The sequence below is a fragment of the Scyliorhinus torazame genome, chromosome 12 (genome assembly GCF_047496885.1).
Source record: "Scyliorhinus torazame isolate Kashiwa2021f chromosome 12, sScyTor2.1, whole genome shotgun sequence".
NCBI classification, from domain to species: domain Eukaryota; kingdom Metazoa; phylum Chordata; class Chondrichthyes; order Carcharhiniformes; family Scyliorhinidae; genus Scyliorhinus; species Scyliorhinus torazame.
This window is the reverse complement of record NC_092718.1, coordinates 33,263,232-33,290,230: the sequence shown is the minus strand read 5'-3', so window position 1 is coordinate 33,290,230 and position 26,999 is coordinate 33,263,232. Positions and strand designations below refer to the sequence as shown.

Genomic DNA, 26,999 nt, shown 5'->3' with positions numbered 1-26,999 from the left:
CACATTATTCTTGGAAACAAAGTTCTGTCAGGCTGATGATTTACATCACAGAACAATAGCTTAGGCTACAAGTACATCCACTTGTAAAAGGAAATAAATTGTAGTGAATCAGTTTTGGAATTTGATGATACAAGGACTGAGCCAAGTTAAAGCATCTAGGAGTGATAAAAATGCAATGTATTAAGTGGTGCTGTTAAAATGGAGTGGGTGGGATGGGGAGGCAAATAGGAAGGAGAAGTACACGAAGAATGTCTTATCACTAGGGATTTGGTGAAAATATCAAATGAGGAGAAAAAAAATCATTACAAGGCACAGTCCATTACACTAACTTAATTGTGTATTAAATACAGTCAAATGTTATTTTGCAAGTATATCCTTGGTCAAATACTGTACAGAACAAATGCACATGGATTCAAATAGCTGGCTATCAAATGTCAGGTCAAATGCTCCATTTTACTTTTGCTAGTTGTGCAATAAGATTTTTAGAAGTAGGCTGGGTCACAAATGTTCAGCCTTTTTTCCATGGGGGTCACAGCATAGGAATCTTCTGAGCCAACAAGAATGTTCTAATAGTTTTTCATTTCTCAGCTGCTAATGTCAAGCACTAGGGGAGCCATTTGTTCCATTTACAACAAATGCCCAATTGAAAGGAATTCTTTAGATTTAGAATTTCTGGGCAGAAATCCCATTACATTTCAGGTAACACAGCGAGTCACAAGCATTAAGTTTGGGTTATGTTTATTTGTTCCTTTTTGGATTTGGGGTTGGAGGGGGAAAGAGGGCGAGAACCAATAATACAGAAACTTAGTATCTAAATTGGTAAATGCAAATAAATTTCCAGAAATAATTCTACATGCTATATTCTGAACCTATGGAAATCATGCGGACGAGAAATTACAAATGTAATAAAAATGTACAATAAAAATAGATGAAAATTCAACATTCATCTTACGGTTGTCTATAGTTTTAACTTTTACAGTAATGTTTGTAATTCAGTTATTTCCATGCAGAAAATTCGAATCTTACATTTTAACAAATTAAACACAGAATTTAAGACTTCTTGGAGCACTTCCAAGATCAGCTTTGAAATAAATTCTTACGGTGTATTTAGTGGGGAGTCAAGCATCACTAAAATGTACCAATTCCTATATATAGTGAATGCTCTTTTCAAAACAAGCCAATTCTAAAGGCAGGAAATTGGGGCAAGCATCAGGACGAGGTGGTTTTCATTTTACACAATTAACTATAGTGCTAAACACAAAGTTAGCTTCAAAATGCCCCAAATTCATTTCAAAGTCACAATGAAACTATAAAATTAAAATAAATACAGAAAAAATCTTACATCTGCTAAAATAAATAATGTATCTGAACACTTTACTATGGAAAATGCATACCAGAAAGTTATAAGTACTGACAGCTTTTCGAACGGGGAACAACTGCTAGTACAGTGATGCTGGCTAAGTTCACGTGCATGCTGTGAAGCACTGTAGGTGGCTCAAGGTCAGCCACTCATTGCTGTTACCTTGAGGTAGATAACACATGCGTACCATGTTCTGCATTCATTTGCTGGTTTTGCTGGCATCACATGTTTAAGAAACATTTAAGCTATCAGAAAATGTCTAATATACTGCTGGGGAAAAACAAATGCACTTTACTGGTTGGACTTAAACACTTTTAATTTGCTTTCAAATGAATTTAAAAAAATTTCATGCAAGTATATTTCAATTGTGTATTTGCCTAAATGGAAACCGTTCCATTTGTAAAGCAAGTAGACTGTGCTTGGTGTTTTTCATTTCCATTTCACCAATAAAATATGTCCACTTGGCTTAGTGCATTTTCTCACCACCGTTTCATAGTCACAATTTTCTGCATTAGTCATGTTTTTTTTTGCAATGTACATTATTTTAAACTGTGTGCAAATGACGTAGTTTACAAAAATTAAAATGCAATGTCAAAAATAATTTGACTTGTAAAAATGGTAAACCATTCAACCAAAAGAGCACATGTTGAAATTACAAAAATAAGATTCCAGACTTAAGAAAACAAGACAAATGCACATAGTAAAGTATACAAAACAAATGTCTGCTGAGTGTTCTATTCAGTTCAAATGTTTCAAGATGCTACTATAGGTCTTAGGAGGAATCTGAGGAGACAGTTTTGCAGCAGCAGGTGCTAAAGTGGTCTGAATCGCTCTAGATTTCAGTGGTGAACTGACAGGATTGTCAAATTGGGGAATACTGATGGACTCCAACTGCTTGCCGAATGGGATTTCCCCATTCCTGCTCACCTCTTTCACATTTCCTTCACTAATCCTTTCCCCCAGTTTTCTGTCACTCGCCGGCTCAGATTCTGCTATTTCTACATCATCTTTTTTGTTGAATAACTTGTCTAAGTAACTAGTGAATGTACTTTTTACTAGCTGCTCATCTTTTCTGTTGTCCCAACAAGCTTCATCATCTAGGTGAATTAGAAAACTGTCATCCCCACCACCACTTCCATCAATTGCAAACTGGCATTCCCAGGGATTCTGACTTCGATACTCCAGTTGAGCCAAGTTGGCCATCCCCTTCTCTTCTTTCTCCTGACTGACAGACTTGCAATTCGACATTGAACTTTTCAGGTCCAACTGGGACACTGAACTGTTCAAGTCATTCAGCTTGTCTATATCAGAAGACTCTGGCTGCAAACTAAGCTTGATGGTGCTTGCCATGAAAGAATCAAAGTCAAATCCCCGAATCTTCTCTTTGTCCTTCTCAACAATCTGGTGGGTTGCCTCTACCAGAGCTAACTGTGCTTTCACCAGTCCATTCTTCTCGCACTTTGATTTGCCTTTTTTATCTGGCTTCTCTCTGCTTTGCTCTTTCCAGTTAGATATGTCTATAATTAGTTTGGGCTCATAGTAATGGTTCACTTCACTCTCCCTCCACACCAAGTTATCCAAGAAAGATGGTGACCCCACTTTATAGTTACAGGTGTGGCCACATTCCAGATCACAGTACTTGTTTTCGTGGTGATCTGGATGTGGCCAAGAATGTTCATTGGAAAAGTTCAAGTCAAATGCAGGATCCTCCAAATACTTTTCACGTTCTCCATCTAAATACTTGCGAGGGTCCACTTGTACCTCATCTTCTTCAGTCATGTCAGACATTGCTCGTGGATCACGTTGAACATCATCTGCCTCAAAGTTACTGTGCAAAGGCCAGTCGTGGTCTGACAATTCGCTTTCATGGTATCTGAAACAAACAATTTAAGTAATGAGAAAATCTGGACACCAGGCATAATTCCCACATCTTAACAGATTCCAAAATTGAAACATCACCTTGTCAAAACTCTACAGCAAGCAATTCACTAGTACATATTTGATATTATATTTTCTAAACCACTCATGAAAAAACACACAAGTGAGATAACTTCATCTTTGGGTCTAACAATCCCTGAACCAAAGGGACAAAGTGTGCTTTTGTGGATCCCTGTTAAAATTAGGAAGTCTCAATCCCTGGGACAGAACTAGCTGTCCCAAGATTGAACACTCAAATCAATTTTGAAGAACACATTTTGTTCCATGTGGGAGCTTATCACAATGAAATAGATGGAGGATCTTTATAACATCTTAAAGGCACAGTGCAAATCAATTGTGCACAAAATCCACATTAGACATGGCAAAAAAATAAACTTAATTTCAAAGATATAAGATTCCCGGTCATAAAGGCAGCATGCAGACATATTGTTGGTCTTTGGAACTCTCTTTCCCAGCAAGCAGTGGAGTCGTATCATGGAATATATTCCAGGCTGAGTTAGGCAGTGAGTCACAGCGAGTCCAGGATTACGTGCAGGAAAGTACTGATACGTGTATAATCGGATCAGACATGATCTTATTGAACAGCAGAGTAGGCCGAGGGGCCGAATGGCCACCTCCTGCTCCTATATTATCTTAATCATAAAAGGAGGGGCAAATACTTTGTAATGTTGCACAACGTGAAACAATGTAAAATGAAACTGAACAATTCTCTAAAATAAAGCTCAAGGTGGTAAGCTACCCACTGGGGTTATGCACAAAAGTAAATCCCCTTTAATGATTTTTTTAAGCAAAATCTGAGCAAAAATATTTTACCAAACAGAAAATAAACATTTTAGAAGTGAATTAGTAACTGTATTACCTGTCCCAGTTGTAAATATGGCTGTGACTCTCATCCATTAGCAAAATATCATCAACTTCATCCTCAATGTGAAAGGGGTGGGTAGATGTTGGTTCATCCAAAGGGAAGGAATAAATACTCATGTATGGATGTGCCAAGGCTTCAGCTGCTGTCAGTCGGTCCATTGGATTGAAGGTCAATATTTGTTCCAGAAAATCCAATGCTAAGTTCCAAAAGAAAAATACATTTTATAGAAACCTCAACATTTCCTTTCACATAATCTTCAACTGTACAAGTAACTTATTGTATTCTCCTGTCTGAATGTCAACAGTTACTTGCAAGGTCAGTAATTCCTTCCACAAAAGTCCCTGAACTGCACCAATCGCATCCTGAATCGATGTTACAATGCAGGAGCCTGGATTTAACCTTAAGGATTCTCCTCCTTTCGGTTTCTGTCTAGTAATGCTGTAAAAATTAGGAAACCACTGGGGGGCTGTGATCGTGTAATTTTTCCAGGTCATTTAAAAAGTGCAATTTTGGAGACTTGAAAGTTAAATTACGCCAGTACAGATTAAACTAATAAACACCCAAAATAAATTTGAATTTGCTCCAAGAGAATACAAATTCAAGTCAAGAAATTACATAAAGCAAGTACCTTCAGCACAGATACCAGGCAATAGCTGCGGTAATGGATTGTGGGGTTCGGTCATGTCATTTTGTATATAAACTGGGATTACACCCAATAACTCTTGAAGGTCCTCTTCATGGATTACAGGGATGGAATTAAGAATCAACTGCATTTGTTCCAGCTCATGAGCACCTAGACAAAATTTTGAAAAAAATTGAACATCTGAACGGATAACATGTAAACCATTAATTCCACATGGGATAACATGTAAACCATTAATTCCACATGGGATAACATGTAAACCATCAATTCCACATGGGAACGAAAGAGTAGGCCATTCAGCCCCTCAAGTCTGCTCCACCACCGAGATCAGTAATCATGTACATCAATGCCATTTTCCCCACACGAGCCCCATACCCCTTGATGTCAGTAATATCTAGAAATCTAGCGATCTTGGTCTTGAATATACTCATGACTGAACTGCCTCAGCCTTCTGGGGGTAAAGAATTCAAAGATTCACCAATCTTTGAGTGAAGACATCCCTCCTCATCTCAGCCCTAAATGGTTTGTCCCTTATTCAGAGACTGTGCGCCCTGGTTCTTATAATAATCTTTATTAGCGTCACAAGTAGGTTTACATTAACACTGCAATGAAGTTACTGTGAAAATCCCTCAGTTGCCACACTCCGATGTCTGTTCGGGTACACTTAGGGAGAATTCAGAATTTCCAATTCACCTAACAAGTACGTCTTTCAGGACCTGTGGGAGGAAACCAGAGCACCCGGAGGAAACCCACGCAGACACAGGGGGAATGTGCCGACTTCGCACAGACAGTGACCCAAGCGGGAATCGAACCCTGGCGCTGTGAAGCAACAGTGCTAACCACTGTGCTTGCCGACCTCTCCTCTCCCAAGGGGCTCTGAGAATGAAGTGCTATATTGAACTCAGTACAACAAATGCTCAAAATGCCAACAGAGACATTTAGGATGAATTCCACTGAAACACATACATATATATTTTTTGAACAAAGTAATTGCTTAGTTTAAAAAAAAGTTTCATACAGGCTAAAGTACCATTTATGTAACACACTCCTATTAACTCATTTTGTTCTAGCAGAACTTACCTGCAAAAAGTGTTTTGCCCGTCAGCATTTCAGCGAAGATGCAGCCAGCAGCCCACATGTCAATAGCTTTGGTGTAGTTGTTGGGAGAGAGGAGAAGACGTGGAGATCTGTACCACTTTGTAACCAATCCTTCTGACAGATAGCCCTAGAAAAACAAGTTATACATTTTTTTCCCCTCCAAAGGATCATTGTATGTCAAGTCACTTATATGCAAAAATAGGATATTAATCCATGCACACGCCACTTAAATACACTTGGCTGGTTTACAGATCTTCTGTATTATCCAATTCTGTGAAATATATCAGTTAAGGCATTCCATGCAGCAATCTGGAATTTAAATTTCGGAAGCTTTGGAAACTGCTTATATTTTACAGTAGAATATTGAACCTGATCAGAAACTGCACCATGGACTAATTTTGCCCATCTATTGGTCTATCAAACAAATATTTAAAAAGTGCCAATTGCCAGAAAGCATCCCACTTTTACCAGTTGTGAATAAAACGTTCAGTGGTGAGGAACACTAACATGAATAAACAGTGCTGTTCAATCATACAAATATTATATATAATGTTCCATCATAAATTATAAAAATTCAATTTTTTGCTAGTTTTCTAGCTAGATTCACTTACTATGTTGTGTGTGAATACTTGTTGAATTCATGGTCAGCGAATAAAAATGCTAGTGACCAGAAAGTTAATGCTGGACACCATTCCAATACTTTAGCCAATTTTTAATAATTCAATTTTCAAAATAGCTAATTTTTAATAATTCAATTTTCAAAATACGCAACTTAAAAGTAGGCCAGTAAAAGTTGCAAAAAAACACAATGCGGTATAATTATGGTTCTACCCTGGTGTAATTCGGCATGCGACATTAGCATGTTGACAACTGATGTAGGTTATCTACTATTCGTACAATATGTGGATTTCATACATCTTTCAGAACGTTCTCTTCAAATTGGCCTCATTTGCACATTTCCACTAATGTGTATTTTCTCCCGAGTCAAGACCTAAAGAATCCAGGAAAATTTGGCCATTCAGCAATCCCCACGTTAATAGTTCTGAATGCAATAGTTTCCATTCAGAAGACGACTCAGCTACTGAGAAGGGCAATACTATTCATCCTGCTCTGGGCAGTTTTAAAGGCAAGTGCAAACATCAACTTTACAGCCACTCTTGGAACAGGTTGTACTTTTCACCAATTATCCTGCAGACTGAAGAACTATACCCAAGATATTAGGAAGTTATTAGAAATAAAAAGCCAACCAAACAACTTTGTGGAAGGGGTTACAGGGGTGTGGGAAAAAGACAGTTGCGGGAATGTTGGAGACCAATGTCCCTGTATCTAATTCAATGATGTGATTGCATGGAATTAGTAATCTATGATAAATTAGCCTTAAAACACAAATATGGAACTATCAAGAAGGCGGATTGATTCATTACTGTATCCCAATCACTCACATCTACTCTACCATGACTTACAAGTAACTGTAGGATGTAGTGCATACTCAGACCCTACTTCCCTGTATTTGAATGAAATGAATATTGCTTATTGTCACAAGTAGGCTTCAAATGAAGTTACTGTGAAAAGCCCCTAGTCGCCACATTCCAGCGCCTGCTCGGGGAGGCTGGTACGGGAATTGAACCGTGCTGCTGGCCTGCCTTGGTCTGCTTTCAAAGCCAGCGATTTAGCCCTGTGCTAAACTAGCCCCAAACAGCCTACACATCTGCAAGGAGGGCTCCTGCTTCCTGACTTCAACCAGTCTCTCAATCAAGCACAAGGTGATGCAGGTACGACACAGCCAAAGCCCAAGGTTATTCCAAATTTTCTATTTGTTACAGCAGAGATGAGAATCAGACTGCATTGGAGAATCAAATCAAAACTCTGGCACAGCAGTGCTCAGTACTAAAACCAATGTTCAACTGGCTGCCATGTAACTGTAAACTATGCCTCCAGACTGCATTAACACAAATTCAGGGGTTCTGATTTTGGCTCAAATGTAGCTGAATATCTTTGTTCGTAGTACAAACACAGCTATTGCTCAAAGCCAGAGAGAGAATGGTATAAATAATGAACATAAAAAACTGCATATGCTGGAAATCAAATAAAAACAGAAATTTCTGAAAACGCTCAGTATGTCAAATCAGCAATTGCTGCTTCAAGTGAACGTCGAATGAGAAAGGCAGGGCTTGGCTGTGAATAGCAGAATGAGCACTCACCATCCCGGTTCACACATGAAGAATGGCCATTTCAGAACTACTGGAGGGCCACTGCTTGTGGAACCATATCCTGGCACAAATTGCTGCCTTCAGGAGAGGGAGGGAGAGGTCTGGAGAAAACAAAGGGACCCTTGTACGTGGAATGTTTAGGAAATACATTAGCCACATGGAAAATCTGTGCATTAACATTGAAATGAAAACCTTACATTCAGGTGCACATTTAAATAGTCACAGCATATTAAATACTAAACCTAATTGAATGGCATCAAGCATGCAATAATAGGTCAGGAAATGCCCAACGTTTTGAGTTTATCATGCGTGCCAAAATGTTAGTGGCACCTTCAGGAACAAAATGAGTAATTGAAAACTGGCAATTAAAGAAAACAGATTTCTCAATGAAGCCAATAAAATATTTGATTACAATCAGAGTACGCTCAACCAGTGACTCAACGAGGTCATCCAGGAAGATGGAGCTAAGTCTCCAAATCTGCGCTGTTAGTTGATCTCAGTGGTCAGAATGCTACAGTTTTACAGAGAGGTGTCCTGATGCCTGGATTAGGTAGAAGGTAAATGAAAACGCCAGGGTTCCCATCCCAGATTGCTATCCAGCATCGCACACTGACTGCTAGCAAGTAAGGATCATTTTACTCAGTAGTGATCGCTTCACTTGCTACCAAGGCTCAGACCAGCAATGGTCACTCACAGGAGGCATCAGGAAGCAGAACCTCAGTGCAACAAAAAAATTGGCCAAATTAGGAACTAGTGAGCATTACGGATAACACCATAACAGAATGCCCATTTTATAGCAAATTAGTGACTGGGAATACTTCAATGATACTCTTTTGGTTACACAAGTGTTCAAATGAGTATCGAAGCACTGCAGCTGCCAAATTAATACCAGAGCCCAAAATTTATTCTTTGCTCCCCTGATATTGATACAGTCAGAGCTGCTGCAAACTTAAAACATTTGAAGACCTGTCAATCTGTGCTTACTACAAGTTATATTATCATAATCACGGATAAGTCTCCCATCTTTTGATTGAAAAAAAAATGACAAGAGGATTTGAAACCATACCGTCAAGGTGATTTCATAAGGCCAAAAATACAAAATGAATCAAGCAGAATTTCTACAGCTCAGTGTGCAAAGCCAAGCTAGAGAGAAACTAACAGTTTGTGGGCTCCAGACTTTTGTGGGAATAGGCTTGTATTTGTATAGATCAAAAGAAAATCTCAAATTTACATTGAATCACCAGCGGAAGATGTGATCTCTCCTCAAATATCACCCACGTCTAATAAGCGCTGCAAAGTTATTTTTTTTAATCAAAATTTTAAAAAACAGATAAATGCAACTGTTAATCGAAGAGGTCCAATGGGTTAAAGTGAATGCTGATTTTGGCGTGTGATACTAGTGTTACTTCAATGTTTACATCCATTTTTTATGTTTTTTCTAGTTCAAAGCAGTCTTCAGTGTTTAAGGGGTTTAAGCAGGAGTGCATATTTAATTTTTGTAAAGTGGCAGTGGGCCAGTAATCTTAAGGATTTAGTTAGGTCTTGCTTTACTAGGTCTCAACAATACCAACTCTAGGTAGCATTAAAAAAACAAGAAAGATAGAAAGTGTTAAACATACAGATCAGCCAGCTCATGACATTTCTGTTGTTATTCTAATGAAGGATACACACCCAAAACGTACTTTTATCTACAGATGCTGTCTGATCTGTGATGTACTCCTAGCATTTTTTGTTACTATTTTCTATTGTAAGTTTGAACAATTTGAAAAGAACAAACCACAATAGCTCGAGTCCTTTATCCAACTTGGTGGCAACCTTAAAAGGTTTTAAAATTCAAGAGGCCACTGATACCCAAGTATTTACTTTCTGGACACCTGACCTGAAGTGCTTCCTTTGGTGTGAGGAATCATCTGCAAGTGAAAATTTAATACACCCTTTACTTTTAGATTAATGTTTCTAAACATTCACCTTTCTGTATGTGGCCTATGGCAGACAAAGGGAGACACTCGAGCTTAATTAAAACCTGGAGAGTTTAAAATTGAATGAAGACGAGTAAATATTAGAGATGAGTATTACTCAGCTGTCATTGGTACACCCTCCTTGCTGCTCAAATCGAAGAAAATGGTCACTACATATCAAAAATGTAAGATAAAGTTCATCTTCTAACAGTCTGTAAAGAGAATGCTCAGTTAAAAGACAAATCTCTTAGTTTTAAATAACAATGCAAACCATAAAACTTGAACTAGATTGGAGATTATTTATTCAACTAAACTGAGCAAGACTGAAATTTGATCTTCAAATGTAGGATTTTTTTGAACATAGAAGCAATACCAGAAAGTCTGGTCACATTTCTGGGAAACTGAACATTTTGTGCAAAAATTGAAAAGTTGAAAGAGAGCTCCTAATTTAGGAACAGGCATTTTGTCCATTGAAAAACATCTTCAGCGGGTGTTGTCCGTGTGCAATTGCTTTAATTTCACACTGTGTGAAAGGCAAAAGCGTCTTTTAGACCCTCACTAGCAGAGGAAGAAAGTGGATTTTAAAAAAAAATTATGTCTGCAACTCAAAACTAGGTTGCACAGCACAATCTAAAATTAAATCCCAAATGATTAAGTGCCAAAGGCATGATCCAGATCACTGCAGCTTTATGTACCAGTGAAGCCAAATGTTTGTGAAATCAGTCTCTGCTGCACTATTTCAGTTATCAGCATTTGACAACACCAAGCATTTTCCTTTCCTCAAATTAAAAAAGTCGTCATATTCACATAATGAGCAGTGGGAATAATATTTTCTGTACCCTGCTGCATTGGCACAGTAGCATGCCGCCTAGTTATTGGCTTTGCGCACCTGCCTTTTTCCTGCGCTGAGCAACCCTTGATCCCACCCAACTCAGCCTGAACCGCCTGACCTCGAAACCAACAAGATCCAAAATCTGGCATGGAGTCAGGCCAGAGGTTGCCAATTTTAAGACATGGTACCTGTAACTGTTTACTCTGTGCTGAGGTCGTTACATTCAGTAATCTTTCCACATTCACTCAAAATGAGGCCAGAGCACTGAACAGCAAGACCCCACTCCATGAAAGCTACATCAGGCACTGAAATAAAACTAAACACAGAGACCTTCCAGCAGATGTTACATAACTTTAATCCAGCATTTGGCTCACCACCGAGCTCCTGGACTAAGCTCAAATATGATTTGTCTCCTCGCACATGGTCCAGAAAACCGAGAGAACGGTTTTTGATTAAAAAAATACCCAACAGCATTGAAGTTTATTTTAATCCTATAAGCATCACACTCGCAGCACAACATGCATTATATGTCTATGCTATTCAGCCCAGCTGCCTATTCTGAACATGTTCTATTTGTTTGGGATGGAAGGTCAAACCAACACAAAAGCCAATGTTCAGCCAACATCAAAACCCTATGTAATAATTTAAGATTTGCAACAGTAAAGGGAGCAGCAGCGAATCCAATGAAGAGGATGTTCTTTAAGATTTAGATTGGTCACGTGTACCGAGGTACGGTGAAACTGTTGTTCTGCGTACAGTCCAGGCAGGTCGCTCCATATATGAAAAAACAATACAATAGGAAACACAATAGATACACAATGTAAATACATTGACACCGGGTGAAGTATACGGAATATAATGCTGGTAACACTAAAAGTTAAAGGTTATCTGGTCCAGATCTGAACCACGGTAGGTTATTGAGGGAAGTAAAGATGGAAATTGTCACAGTTCTAGCCACAATCCTCTTTGGATAGTGGGCTGGTACCAGAGAACTGGAGAGTTGCAGATGTGACACCTATTTCAAAAAGAGGGTTAAATGCAGCAGTTAGACACAAATACACCGGATAAAAAAAACTATTTGGAAAAGTGTTCATTAACAAATGATGGTTGGCATGCATTTATTGATGGAAGATCATGTTTGAGTGAGTAGATTGAATTCCTTGATGAAGTAACAGAGGGTAGTGTGGTTAATGTTGTGCATATGGACTTTCAAAAAAAAAAAAAAAAAAAAAAAGTAGCATATAAGGCCCAAAGGATTAAAAAGGTCAGTAAGAGCTTGGATATAAAATTGGCTATAGCACAGAAAGCAAATATTGATGAACAAGATGTGTTTCCAGGTGGGAGAGGTATACAGATATACCCAGTTTCAAGATTGGCTATTGGGACCCATTTCTCTTTTTGAAATATATTATAAATATTGATGTATTGAATGTACAGGGCATAATTCAAAATTTGCAGACTACAAACTTGGAAATGTAATAACTATTGGGAAAGGCAATACCAGGTCTCAGCATAAGACTGTCAAGATGCATAGCAGATAGAATTTAAAACAGAAATTGAGGCAATTATGAATGAAATGGTACAATTTTATCAGGAATGTAGGAACAGGGACATGCGGGTTGCAAACACTCACACGGTGGCAGGATAAATGATAACACACAAACATACTCAGGAACAAACACACAGATTGAACAAACAAATTAGGAGTAGGACACCTGACCATTCAGTCAAATTCTGGTTTAACCTCAACTCCACATTCTAACCTACTTCTGATAGCCTTTCACCCGTTGCTCATCAGGAATCTACCTAGCCCTGTTTTTCAAAAGATTCTGAGATTTTGCTTCCACGGCATTGTGAGGAAGAGTGTTCAAAAGACTCTGCCCTCAGAAAAACACTCAATCAGTCTTAAATGGGCGACCCCTTATTTTTAAATAATGACACCTAATTCTAGATTCTCCCACAAGAGGAAACATCCATTTCACATCCACCATGTCAAGACCCCTCAAATATCTTGTATATTTCAATCAAGTCACCTATTATTCTTCTAAACTCATCAGGAAAACAAATTGGTCTATCCAACCTTTCCTCATAAGACAACCCTCCATTCCAGTTATTAGAAAGCTGGTTTAAAAAAAAAGAGATCCTTGGCTTTATTTAGCAAAAGTTAGGTTAAACCTTTATAAAATACTAGATAGGCCTCAGCTATTGCATTCAATTCTGGGCACCATGCTTTAGAAAAGATACCAAGAAGGCCTTGAAGAAGTTGCAGAAGCGATTTCCCAGGGTTGTGGGATTTCAGTTATATGGAGAGACTGAAGAAGTTGGGTTACCCTTAAAGCAGAGAAAGTTAAGAGAAGCTTTGATTGCGATGTTCAAAATCATGAAGCGTATTGATAAAGAAGGAATCAGTAACAAGAGACTGTGAATTTAAAGTAACTAGCAAGAGCAAGAGGCAACACTAGGTTACTTTTTTTTAAAAATGTTACAGCCTAGAAGGCAGTGTGACAGTGGAAATAGAATCAATACCAATTTTCAAGAGAATTAGTTGAATACTTGAAAGGGGAAAAGAGCCATGAAGAGGGACTCTGGTACCAAAGAGCAGGCACAGGTAGGAGGTGTTGTTTCATTCTTTAATTTCCCTGAACACTGTCCACTAGAACTGAAAACATTTCATTGCTATCAGGCTGGTTTACATTTCTTAGGCAGTATTCGCTGTGGGATATGCTGTTCCCTGATAAAATGTAATGCATGAACAGAAGCTTCCAGCCATTTAATCATCACACACGGAACAGATGCTAACCTTGTGACAGATGTCAACATTTTAGTGCCTCAATTTCCAAAGGGACTACAAAATGGGATACCAGCAAGGTCACTCCACCTCAGTATTATTGCACACTACCTCATCACATGCTGTCATTATAAAACTCTGCCAGAATGTGACCCATGAGCTACACCCTGGAATAAAGTCAGCAGTGTCAAAGCTCATCATCTGTACATCTGATGTGAACAATTGAATAGTACAGTAAGGATGTCAGGATTCTCTAATTCCTTGACTATGGAAGCTCTGAACTTGGGTTTTGAAAGAATATCCTCAAATCTGCTTAATCTGATTGGCTCCAGCAACCTCCTGAGACTAGTGGTCAATTCATAGTCCGAGTTTTACAGAAAGCAGCTCATCAGCCCAATGTGTCTGCGCCAGCCGTCAAACACCTATCTGTTCTAACCCCATTTTCCCATGTTTTCGTGTTTCAAGTACTCATATAATGTTTCTTAAATGTTGAGGATTCCCGCATCCACCACCCTTTCAGGCAGCGAGTTCCAGATTTCCACCACTGTGGGTGAAAACGTTTTACCTCAACCCCTCAATCTCTTGCCCTTTATTGTAAAATCTATACCCCCCAATTATTAGCCTCTCTATTAAAGGGAAACATTTCTTCATATCTACTCTAAGTCCCTCCTTGTGCACAATTAAATATAATCATTTAGAAATTATTAATATTTAAGGAATAAATTATAGTGCCGAACCAATTGCATTGATTTAAGTGTGAAGACTGCGGTCAATTTATTTTACTTCAGTCAAAATTTCAATACGGCATGAACACATTTTAGAATAGGCAATTGATGGAAGAGCAGACCATTTATTTCTAATGGACATTTAGAATAACCTGCAAGTTTGAAATCCTAATTAAAATACTGTTACAAATTTCCACTAAACATAGTTTCACACACAGGCAATAAGAATGGCTTGTTTGAAAAGCAGAAACAATCTTCTGAATTGGCCTAAACTTTGGGATTGACAGGAAGTGGGTGTCATGGGTAGAGAAAGGAAGAGTCTTGTTCTTCTAGGTCAATGAAAACGATGTCAGGGCACAGCAATTATGATAAATGTATATGCTGGCAAAGAAATGTAATAAAATCCAGCCTTTTTATCTATCTGCTTACAATATGGAAATTGCACAAGTAACAGCGGTAAAAGGAAGGCACTCATCTGATATTCAGCACGAGGCAGATCTTTCTGCAGCTAATTGATATAATGGCCGAGTGTACAACAGACACAGGGCATTAGAAGTGAAAATGGTCAATTTTTAGCATTGCCATTTCCTGGTTAAAAAGTGCATACCAGTCCATGCCAAACCATAAGCAGTGCATTGCATTAGAGCTGTGATATAGATTACACACACCCGTGAAGACAAGCTGCTGACTAAAATTTACAATACCGTACCGCCAACAGAACCAATACAACACTCCTATACGTCTGGAATGCCACTTTTCTATTCCTCCATTCTAGAGATCAGTATTTTAAAACTATTTCTACTATTTTTTATTAAAAAGGTTGCAAAATTAGTATGATTAAGTACCGTTGTACAGCTAAGCAATTTAGTTTACTCAATTGGTCTTTAAACCACATGAAAATTTTTCATTACAAGATGCTCGCATACATGTTCCTCGTGGACAAATGACACACTACTCAATCCTCCTTATACTATATTGTGCTCTTGCTAAAAGTTATTGCAAAAGATCTGAACAATGACAGCCAGTACTAACAACACGACTACCTTATTTGTTCATGGGTAAGAAATTAAAACTTACTTTGTGAGAGTAATGGGGATCCATGATGCGCGCCAGACCAAAATCCCCTATTTTCAGCACCAGATCCTCAGTGTTAATGAAGAGATTAGCCGGTTTGAGATCCCTGTGCAGAACATTAGCTGAATGGATGTATTTTAGCCCACGAAGCAGCTGGTACATGAAGAGCCTTGCATGCTCTTCTGAGAATGGACTCTGTTCCAACAGCTTCGCTAGATCGGTCTCCATGTACTCTTGAACAATGTATACTGCATTCAGTTCTGTGATGGCACCCACATCATCAGACATCGGTATCCCACTTGGACCCAAAATCTCAAACACCTTCACTATGTTATCATTGTCAAGTCGTCGGATGATTTTGATCTCTCGCAAGGCATGTTTGACACTCTGTGGGTCACTCAGGACAATTTTCTTGACAGCCACTCGCTTGTCACAGTCATTGTCCACAGCAGAGAAAACCAGGCCATTGCCACCATACCCGAGTGGCTTCAAGTCCATATACCGAGCACCCAAATCAAAACCATGAATGTTCATTAAACTTCCAAACTTTTCTGCCATGTTGATAACCCTCAAGCTTTCCTCTTCTATCAGATGGCCAATCCTATGTCAAAACTAAGCTATTGAAAAATCAGTTTCCACAACAAAGAGCGAGCCAACATTAACCTTTTAACTTCAAGATATTTTCTCTTTGAAATGTATGCGCCATCTATCCTCGCTAAACTAGGTCAGCTCTGTCCTCCGTTCAATCCTTCCTGTCAAGAATGAACAGCTTTGAAGAATAGAAATTCAGGTCTGACCTAGGTCAGTAAATGTTAAGCTTCTAATTCAAAAACGGGCATCCCTGCAGACATTAAAATTTAAACTAAAGTTTGATTGCAACGGAATGAACTTTGACAAACAGATGCATCCAAACTACTGTTGTAAACAGGCTAACATTTAACAGGGTGTGTGACAATACATATATGTGTTATAAACCTCTATTGACATCCTCCTCATAGTGCAGATACATTCAGTGTAAGACTGGTCCTGAGCAGCATCATTCTACAGTGCTGATGAGCACTTTTTCTTTCCTTTTAACTATAGCCTGGACAAGCAGTGAACTTGTGGCAGCTTTCTATCTCTAAAAGATGACTCCCGTTAATGATCAGGTGGCTCGAGCTCACCGCAGTCACAATCAAAGCTATCATCCATTTTATACTTGGACAACCTATAAAACAAAAAGAAAAAAGAAGAAATGTTAAGTAATGGATTCAAAGAATTTACATCAAACAATTGTAATTATAAGTGCAAAATCTGTTTTAATTTTCCACTTTAAAGAGGGAGGAATAAAACAAATGAGCTAATAGTCTTATAATCTTACGATTCTTTAAACACAGGATATTGACGATGTGTTGCAAAGACTGCAAAGTTTATAGGTGCTAATCTGCTAAATATTTTCTTGCCTGCTTTTCTGGCTTTACCACCCAAACAGTGGTCTAAACAGTGACAGGAGTCATCTTGAGTGTCAGCACTGTTGTACTATGCAGCCTCTTCTATTTAAAGATCAGAGTATTGCATTACAAACTTTGAAATTAGGGAGGAGGTTCAATGAACAAGGAGGATGAAAGGAGAATGCAACTGAAAACAAGAATTAAAGTTCCAGTGCATTTGGAAGTGATCAGATGGCAGTTACTTGATGACTTGATTTGATTTTGGAGCTTAAGCTATTCAGTTCAAATTTGTAATAGACGAGGGCAGTTTGCGCACCAGTATATTCATCTTAATATTTCCCTATAACTAACTCACTTGTTCAATTTACTTTCACCATCAATATATTTATTAACAGAAGCTTGCAGCAGAAATTGAATTGAACAGAACAATTCACCCAGTCACACGAGGTTGCAACAAAACATAAGTAACAGGAGAAAATTCTTCCAGTTTTAGAACTTAAATTTGTAAAATAGTCAACAGGCCTATCTGTGGACAACATCAAATCACAAAGGGTTTTAATCTTTGTAGAAAGAAAATATTTAAATGGGAGTTTGAAATTTTAAAAAATTAATTGTTACGACACAAAAAGCAAGTAAATTGGCACCATTTCTCCAGAATGCCTACCCTGTAACTAAAGATAATATTATTATGCTATATGCTTTTAGATGTTTACACCACTCGTTCTGTACATTCGCCACTGGCAGTTTGGAGACAACAGGAAGTCTGAAGAAAAATATTTATGTGGTGAAGTTAAAATAAAAGTGGCGCTATTTCAGTAAAGTTTGATATTTAATTGCTGTTTGAGAGTTAAGAAAATTGTCCTGAAGATCCGGACACAATCCCATGCATCACTGCACAAGAATAAAAGAACATCTTAAAAATGTTATTTGAATTAGAATCTACAAGAATTGATTTCCAAGGGGCAGCATGGTGGTTAGCACTGTTGCCTCACGGCGCCACGGTCCCAGGTTCGATCCCAGCTCTGGGTCACTGTCCGTGTGGAGTTTGCACATTCTCCCAGTGTTTGCGTGGGTTTTGCCCCCACAACCCAAAGATATGCCGGGTAGGTGGGTTGGCCATGCTAAATTGTCACTTAATTGGAAAAAATGAATTGGGTACTCAAATTTATTTTATTTTTTTTTTTTTTATAAATGTATTAATTTCCAAGCTGAACATCACATTGCTTAGCACTTTGGACAAAATAAAATGACTGCTAAAATGTCTAAACTCCAGGAGTGCTTTTGCACACTATCCACACAAATGGCTAAAATAATGCAAGTCATTTTGCAGTTATGACAACGTTAGTCAGGTCAAGCTTCCCCTCCCCATTATCAGGCATATGATCTGAATGGAATAAACTTAATTGAGCACAAAATAAATCTTTCAGCTCCTGTGGGTTAAATATTAAGCATGGTAAGCACTCAATTTGCCCAAATCTCACCATCTGGATTTAATACATGACAGAACAGATGGTTCTTAGAAAGGGATAAGTAAACACGTCCAACATTTGCATTTCATTTTTGAAGCAAAATTTAGATTTGGAACACTTATTCCCATTCCTATCCATTAATGTGTCCATCATATCAGTTTAATGAACTGCTACACACCAATGACCATCTTGTACGTATTTAATCTGGTTTCAGAGATTTAATAAAAAGAACTTGTGAATATACTTGAAGTGCATAATGCAATACTGATGTAATACACGAAGACCCAAAAGACAATTTATGGTTCATTTTATTTTCTTACACAGATATAGCGAGCCACAGGCATATGGGCCAGGAGTCCACGTTTATAACCCCACATTTATAACCCCAAAAGTTAGAACTAAATGTGGTCAATGTCTATTTTATCAATGTCAAAAAAACTGAATAATCTGCCTAACCTAATTAGAATACACTGGGATGCAAAATGTTTTAATCTTTGTGATTAATAAGGATAAAACGGCTTTGCAACGCATGTTGTTTGACTTCCCGGGTTTGTTCGGTTCCTAGAGTAGAACTGTTCAGGTTATATGAAGTCAACATCCTGGGGACTCACTATTGACGACAAATTGAGCTGGACCAGCCATACCAATACTGTGGCTACAACAGCAGGTCAGAGGCTGATAATTCTGAGGTGACCAAGGCCTATGTTTCGATTACCCTCCACTGTTGCTTGAACAACAGGCAAAAAGCTGGTCACCACCCAGGACAAAGCAGCTCACTTCATCCGCATCCCATCCACCTCGAAAACTCACACCTTCCATCACTGGTGCCATAACAGCAAAACATACCTTCTAGAAGATGCAGTGCAGCAACTCACCAAATCTCCTTCAACAAGCCCACACCTATTCCATTAGACGACCAAGAGCAGCAAAATGCATGGAAACACCACCTCCTGCAATTTCCCCTCTAAACCACACCATCCTATTTGGAACTACGATCACCATTCCTTCATTGTCACTTGGTCAAAATCATGGAACACTCTCTCAAGCAGCACTTTACATGTACCTACACGACATGGACTGCAGTGGTTCAAGACGGTGGCTAACCACCACCTTCCAGGGCAATAGAAATGGGCAATAAATATCTCATGAACAAAGAAAAAAAAGTGACACATTTGGATGGTCTTGTTCACTAACTGCATATCTCAACTGAACAAAAATGTAATAGTTTTGTGTTGAATAATATGCCAGGTGGGAGTATCTGGAAAGCAATCATTAATCCATAACAGTTTCCCACCAGATACTTTCTTTCATGCAGTAACCATCAGTGATGGGCCATGTTTATCAAATATTATTCTCCTCTATTAATTACTTTTCATATTTTGCATAGATCAAAACAATAAGGACAATGCGGAACACATCTTCTAGGTTTGAAAATAATTACCTCTTCTATTAAAAATGTAATTTGAAAAACAGATGTGCACCAAGGTTAATGGAATACTTGAGTGGAAAGATTTAGATTTTAACCCACATTTGGAACTCCTAATCTCTGCCATACTATTGGAGAGGTAGTAACCATTTGTTTCCCGCAGAAGGGAGAATAGAGCGACTAAAGGATGCTGCCTATTAAGTAACAGCAAATGCTGCATGGAAGTTCTGCACCCACCCACTGAACTAAAGCATGGAAATTTATGACAGAGCAGATTAGATTTATGTAAATCCATAGTGTTTACAATGCTCAATACTTAACCCAAAAAGAGTAAAAACAGAACAGAAACTGGATGTTTTACAAGAGATCTCCCACTGATTCTAATTAAATGTCCAAATTGAGGCTGTGTAGAAAGGGTCAAAGTGAAGAAAAATCAGGTATCATAGAATTTACAGTGCAGGAGGCCACTCGGCCCATCGAGTCTGCACCAGCTCTTGGAAAGAGCACCCTACTTAAGCCCATGCCAATTTATTCAGAAAGTGGAACTGGTGCTTCCCATACACATTCCCCAATTAACCCACAATAGTTTGAAAGTTGCACCAGAGCTATCTCAGTCCAATCAGAATTTTCACACGTATCAGCTTCCTACTATAAACTGACTTTGCAAGTGACGGGCAGGGCAGGGAGTGGACACCATCAACAGAACTTAATGGTAATGTCTTAACAGTTAACAGACAAACTACATTTTTGTTATACTTCAATTACATTTGGTCAGGATTATTATTTGAAGACAGCACTAAACTGGATTATGATCACGGAAAATGCTGGAAATACTCAAGTCAGGCAGCATCTGTGGAGGATGAAACAGCTAACATTCCTCAAGTCGTCCTTTCAACGGTCAGAGTTTTTCTAGTATTTTGTTTTTATTTCAGATTTCCAGCATTTGCAGAATTTTGATCTTCAATTACTGTAATCATGGTTTGGAGTTTTAAAATTTAGCACACGTTTTTGGAGAAGGGGCAGAGAAATTTCCAATATAGTATGCAAAAATCCTGGATCGTGCTGAAAATGCCTCCCACCATACAACCAGAACAAAAGCATCCTCTGGGACTTGATAATAGTGACTTAGTATAATATCCTCACACTAATAAATAGATTTGAATTTATTTCTTAGAGGTTCTTAATAACTCACAGGAGGTCCCCTTCTACATTGAGCTATATACCTAATTTAATACGGCAGATAAACAAATCACACAAGGAATAATTTCTGAAGATCACTCATTAATGACTAGTGACATGTCCTATGTTAAATTAACCTCCATTATTATGTATTCTATTCATACCTCCTACATAGATTGTTCAGAACTTAACTGCAGCAAATATTCAATTTAACATCAACTTCATATAAATGCACACCTTTTGGATTGAATTTTGGAGTTAACTGTTATCTCATTTTCATTTTTCCCTCCTCGTCCCCCTCCCCACAAACATTTTTTGATTGAGCAGTTCAAAGTGACCAATGGTGTGCAAGAGCTGCAAGGCACCTTAGATTTAATTATTTGTATTTCCTGCTGTAGTTTTTAGTTTGGTTCATGTGACAAAGTTAAAACTAAATTTATTGGGATGAAAAGCTCTCAGCTGCTTCAAATATTTCCATAATTTAAAACCATTATCAGTTAAAGCACTCACCCCGTCACATTTAAGGCAGAGTAACAAACCCGATTCATAATATAATTATAAAGTGGAATTTCCTATCATCTGGCATTTGGATACCGGAAGAATTATAGAAGACCTACACCATAACACCAGCTAACCTTTGGTCACTAAAGGAGCAATTTAGCCTGGCCAATCCACCTAACGTGCATAGCTTTGGACTATGGGGTGAAACCGGAGCACCAGGAGGAAACCCGAACGTGTAGCATTTGGTGTACTAACGTCACAGTAGAACTTGCACCCTATGACACTGAGAAGCAGGGCTGTTAAGCCACTGTCTCTGCTTTCCTGTGCCTCCAATTACAACCTTCCCAATGAAAACAAAATCCTAACAATTCGTTCAACATCTGATTAAAGGCTATAATACAAAATTGTCACACACTGCTGCCTCCTCGTACATTTTTCATGCGATCCTTCAACCCATCGCCGTCAGAACTGAAGATCACATATGCGCACTAGTTGCAGAAATACAGCGATATGTTAACCACACCTTCATACTCGTCTCACGTCCACCACTTATAAATTATGTACGAAATTGCGCTGAGTGATAAAAATCACGACTTCTTAAAACTATCGTATTTAAATCAGACTATCAAGCTTCAAAAGCGCTCCGTCCAATATTTAATACCTGAATATGGTGTACTGACCAAGCTGTCGGGCACTGGCATTTAATATGAAAATTGATAAAAACGAATCGAAATTAGTTCACTCAAAAAGGGAAAGCCCGTTTGGTAATGCCTACTGTCGGAAAGTAATTTTCAGTGAAGAATTACCCTCCAGCAGAAATAAAAATCCCCAGCAGGGAAACTCATCACGTGATCGACTAATCCAGCATCTGATCTCATTTCAATGGAGAGAAACTAACACACAGGTAATCTAAACTCAATTATAATTCCGCCAATTGTACCCAAGGACAATTTAAAATGAGTCCATTGTTTCCGCGAACATTAGCGAGGACCATTGTGGGTCGGTACTTCGGGTCACAGGCCACGTTTGAGGCCAGGCTCGAAAGAAATCGGGTGGACTTTTTAAAAAAATGAATGCGGTTCAGATCAATTTAGCGAAGCCCAGCCGCGGAACACCCATCCGAGTCGGCCATTCAACCCCGTCATTAGCGTCACAAGAAAAACCACCCGCAACTTTTGTTAAGAGAAAAAAAAACACCGCGTGAGTCACATGAAAATGAGCCACGTCGTCTCCTATGAGCAAACCGAGTCGTTGACGTTTCATTGCCTTGGAAATATTACTCACTGCCTGGAGGCTTTAATGGCATTGGGGGGGGGGGGGGGGGGGGGGAGGAGGAGGAGAAGGGGGTATGGAAATCCAGTCTCACCTTTCCACATATGGAAGAAAAAGGTTGAGAAAGATTGATACGGCCAGTGTTGCTCCATTGCAACAATTCTCGCGCAAAGTGGGGAAACAGTCAGGTGTCCTTTAGTAGGAGATAGATGGGGTGTAATAGATGGGGTGAGATAGAAAGTGTTCTAAAGTATTCACTTTGTGTATTAAATTAATTGATTATTCTGTATTAAAATGCAATTGCTGCACTCTTTTTTTGAAGTTAAAGGGATTGTTTAAATCCCAAGCAAGTCCAATGGGGAAGTGGGGGTTGTGACTTTGGAAGACCACGGTGAAGCAGCTTGTTGGAGCCTCACCGCGTGTTGCTGGAACAATGAGATTGTGATCCACAAGCCTCTGGCTGGGACAACGAGGCGCGGGGGAAGAGAGCTGTCGACAGCTTCACTTTAATCCGGCTCTTGTGCTCGCCACTGCAAGGACTGCAAAGCTCAGCGGGCTCAACTGGGTTCCCAAACGCGTGGGCGAGTTTTCTTGAAAACCGACCGGCGCGTTGTCAACCCCAACAAACATTAAAAAACCACTCCGAAAGCAGCCGCGCCGGTCCACCAACACTTGATGGAATCCGTGCGGGGGGGGGGGGGGGGCGACCAAACTTGATGGCGGCCCGAAAGGTCTCGCCCCCTCCCACTCGCTGATTGGCGCAGAGCCCCCGCCCATCGCAGCCGGCTCCGGCGCTGATTGGGCCGCGCGGCTGTCAATCGTCAACTCCGCGGCTCTTACTCTCTTCAAATTTTTTTAAAAACCTTTCTTTTCCTCTGTTGTTTGTTGTGCCGGTTCGGTCGATAGATTTTATTTAACAGCCGCGTCCGTCCAGGAGGGGATGGAGCCGCTTGTCCGAGCGGAGGTCTCTCTCTGGCTCCGGCCTCAAGAGCCGGGGCTGCGCTCCTTTCAAGACAAAGAAGACTTGGAGCGAGAGACTTTCCCCTCTCACACACACACTCAAAATCAAACCTCCACCCCCGCCAAATCATCCCGCGAACTACTCACTCGGCGTCCCAAAAGCATAAGGAAAGCTTCGAGTGCGGTGCCGCCGCTCGGTCCTCCTCGCCGCTGCCGCCCGCCACTTGACTCGACGCCGCCGGAGAAGGCGCAGCAACCGAGACCCACCATCCAGCGCGCGCGGCCTCCCCGCTACCCGACAGCCCCCGCGCGGCCCGGCGGCAAATTCAAACCTGCCTCCTGCAAGCAGCAGCAATGTCCAGTCTGACCCTCCCAGCACTGGCACATGTCCCCCCCACTTCAACAACCAAAAATAATGGCCATGCAAAAAAAAAACGTGCATTAAGCACGTAAATTATGATCTGTACATACTCCCCCAGTTAGATATTTTACCCCCCCCCCCCCCCCCCCCCCCCCCCACTCTTTGGCAGCATCTTACTGAAAAATTAAAAACCCCTGCTGCAGGCTCAGTCTTTCAAATTGCAGAACGAAGTTCTTCAGTTTCCACCGCGATTTTAACTTTCATTTTTTTGTTTAAATACTGCCAAAGTTGGACATTCGCTTCTTACGTCTGCATCCAGCTACCCCCTCGCCTCCTTGTGGGTGCTGTCTCAATTAGAATTTGGCCTGACTCGCGCTCTCTGCTTCACTCTTCGCTTAATCCACAAGGTTCGGGTGCAAGTCCGGTTAGATGCAACTTTATGATGGGCCCGGCGGCTAATTCATAACAGCACGACAACAACAACAAAAAATGATGAAATAACATGGATTGCCATAGTAACTGGAGATACAATGAAGTGACCAAACAATGAATTAAATGGGTATTGTTTTTCTTTTGAAGTTGCACAGTAATCTGACACGCCGTGTGCAATGTCGCCAGTGCTAGGTTGTGCCATGTGCTTTTACCATTGGTACCGCCGGAACAGTATCCACAGTAGCGGATCTGAAGGAAAAAACACGACCTTCAGTCGCACCTGTGTACATGCCTGAGATAAACGACTGCCTCCAAACGTTGTTTCTTATTCTGTTTCATTTTCTTAGGCAGTCAGGACGCCGGATTGTAAGATAATGTGTTCCGCGTTGCAGGACCTAATGCAATTATATTGTAATCATTTATCTGGGTCAAATGGGAAAGCCCGTGCTATATCAAATAGATGCTGCTTGCAATCCTCTATTTCACATCAGGAGCATGTTTAATGTTTTGTCTAAGTGTCAGGACAACACCTGCGCTCGGACATAACTAAAGGAGGAAAGTTCTAATAATATATACGACGTTGTAACTGGGTTTGGGGGGGAAATGGATGGCCGGCGATGGAATAGGTCAGAGGAATCTAAATTTAATGCGGGAGAAACCACATTTCTCCACATTATAAGGTGGAATCCACCTTATAACTGAAATCAACATGGGAGTTACAAAATGAAACTCTTGAACAATATTGTCGCTCCCAACGGCCGAGACGCCGATTGTACATCATACAAGTCAACAGCGTTCTAAAACAGTAACAATACACTTCACTCCAATTGACACGGGACAAGAGGGGAGCTACATGTAGCTATTACACTTGGGGACAGCTTCACCAATCTGCCAACAGCAATCGATGTTATCCAAAACAGAGCGGGGAATCGACGTGATTCTCAATCATGCACTAATCACTAAAAAAGTGGCAAGTTTGTTGTGAAGCAGCTTACCATTTTTTTGGTTGGAGTTTGGCAGCGGTTAATTCAAGGACTGTCCTCTAGGTATTAGAGTTTATCTCACAGCCAGGCGGAAAGACTCCAGGTTCTGGAGAAGCGAGCGGTCACTAATTATTTTTTTTAAATTCAGGTGCTGTTTCTGCCTTCCATTTACTCCGAGTCAAGGCCACCGTGAGTGGCTGCGTGTCAGGCGGATTTAAATTGCGTTTGCAGGAGTTGCTGCTGCTTTTACTGTATCGGAGGCGGCGCTTGTATCAGTTTCAGTGTCAGTGTCAATGTCATTGTCAGTGTCAAACCTGCAATGACGCATCGAGCTCGTAAACAGAGACCCAACCCACATCTCCCTCCCGTCTTGCACAATTACCATTGCTCGCAACACAAGACCACAAGAGGGGGCACACTAACACCGCCCCCCTTCCCAACCCCCGGGAATGCGGGGAGGGGGTTCTGTAAACCGATGAAGGGGGTAACGGGCCGTGCGGAGGAAACAAATCCAAACGGCCCCTTCCCGTCGTTTCATACCAAATCACAAAATGCTGCAAATACCCGGCGGGGCTGGCAGCTTCTGGGAAGAGAGCGAGCAGAGTTGAGGTTTGACAGAATTGATATTGTTTGTGGGTCATGTGCCCCGAGCCTCATCACTCACAACTCAATGTACTTACTCGTCCCGATCTGGTTTCCGAATTTTGGGTGGGGGGAACTTCTAGTTATTTCTTAAATTTGGCCGGATATAAATAACCTGAATCAAATGTTGTGGATACATTTTGTGCCCAGTATGTACGCGAATCCCCCCTGAGTGCGGTACGGGCCCCCCTCAGCCAGTACATTCCAGATCCCCCCCCCCCCCCTGTCGCTATATAAAAATGGGGTTAACTCATGCCTCCCCAGCCAATTACCTTAAATCTGCCCTCTAGTTCTCAATCCTTCCAGCAACCCAACGAGAACAATTTATTTCATATCTACTTTGTCTAGGCCCCTCGTGATTTTGAACACCTAAATGCAGGGCGCCAGACCTCTGAAACTATAGCACAGCTTTAAAAAAAAATATATATTTATTAAAGTTTTTTAACACAATTTTTCTCCCTTACAAACAATAACCCCCCCCCCCCTAACAAAAAAAATCGCGCAGAGCAAGATATATACATGGCAAAATGATATATTTACACAACTTTGTACACTGGCCCTCAGCCGTACTTGCCAGTTTCCCCTTCATGTTATCTCTTGCTCATCCACCCTCCCAGGCAGTCCCCCCTTTCCCCGCCCCCTCCCCCCTCCTCCCAGGACGTCCCCCCCCCCCCTCCCAGGACGCCCCCCCCCCCCCAGGTTGCTGCTGCTGCTGACCGACCTTCCTCTAACGCTCCACGAGATAGTCTAGGAACGGTTGCCACCGCCTGTAGAACCCCTGCGCAGACCCTCTCAAAGCAAACTTAATCCTCTCCAACTTTATGAACCCAGCCATATCATTTATCCAGGCCTC

The 26,999-nt window shown here is 40.3% G+C and overlaps 1 protein-coding gene across 6 annotated transcripts; it reads right to left on the bottom strand.

Annotated features, from left to right (window-relative positions):
- Nucleotides 1-721: 721 nt before the first annotated feature.
- mapk6 (mitogen-activated protein kinase 6) lies at nt 722-25,708 on the bottom strand. Of its 6 annotated transcripts, none has more exons than XM_072470637.1 (6): nt 25,517-25,708; nt 15,495-16,698; nt 5,887-6,031; nt 4,792-4,956; nt 4,158-4,359; nt 722-3,233 (listed from the first exon to the last, which is right to left on the bottom strand). In XM_072470637.1, the coding sequence occupies exons 2-6, from the start codon at nt 16,047-16,049 to the stop codon at nt 2,099-2,101; spliced, it is 2,202 nt and encodes a 733-aa protein (XP_072326738.1). In that variant the 5' UTR covers nt 16,050-16,698; nt 25,517-25,708; the 3' UTR covers nt 722-2,098. The 6 variants fall into 6 exon arrangements, with proteins under 6 accessions (XP_072326738.1, XP_072326737.1, XP_072326743.1 ...); XM_072470636.1 differs by lacking the exon at nt 25,517-25,708 and adding an exon at nt 23,876-24,020; XM_072470642.1 differs by lacking the exon at nt 25,517-25,708 and adding an exon at nt 23,876-24,005 and having other exon boundaries at nt 16,655-16,698.
- Nucleotides 25,709-26,999: the final 1,291 nt, after the last annotated feature.

What these genes read in the sequence shown, in the direction of transcription:
- mapk6 (XM_072470637.1), bottom strand. Translation starts at nt 16,049, where the DNA reads ATGGCAGAAAAGTTTGGAAGTTTAATGAACATTCATGGTTTTGATTTG. An exon ending in GCCTGGTATCTGTGCTGAAG is followed by an intron (nt 4,360 to 4,791) that starts GTACTTGCTTTA and finishes TTTGGAACTTAG; the next exon opens with CATTGGATTTTCTGGAACAA. An exon ending in CATATTTACAACTGGGACAG is followed by an intron (nt 3,234 to 4,157) that starts GTAATACAGTTA and finishes TGTTTGTTTCAG; the next exon opens with ATACCATGAAAGCGAATTGT.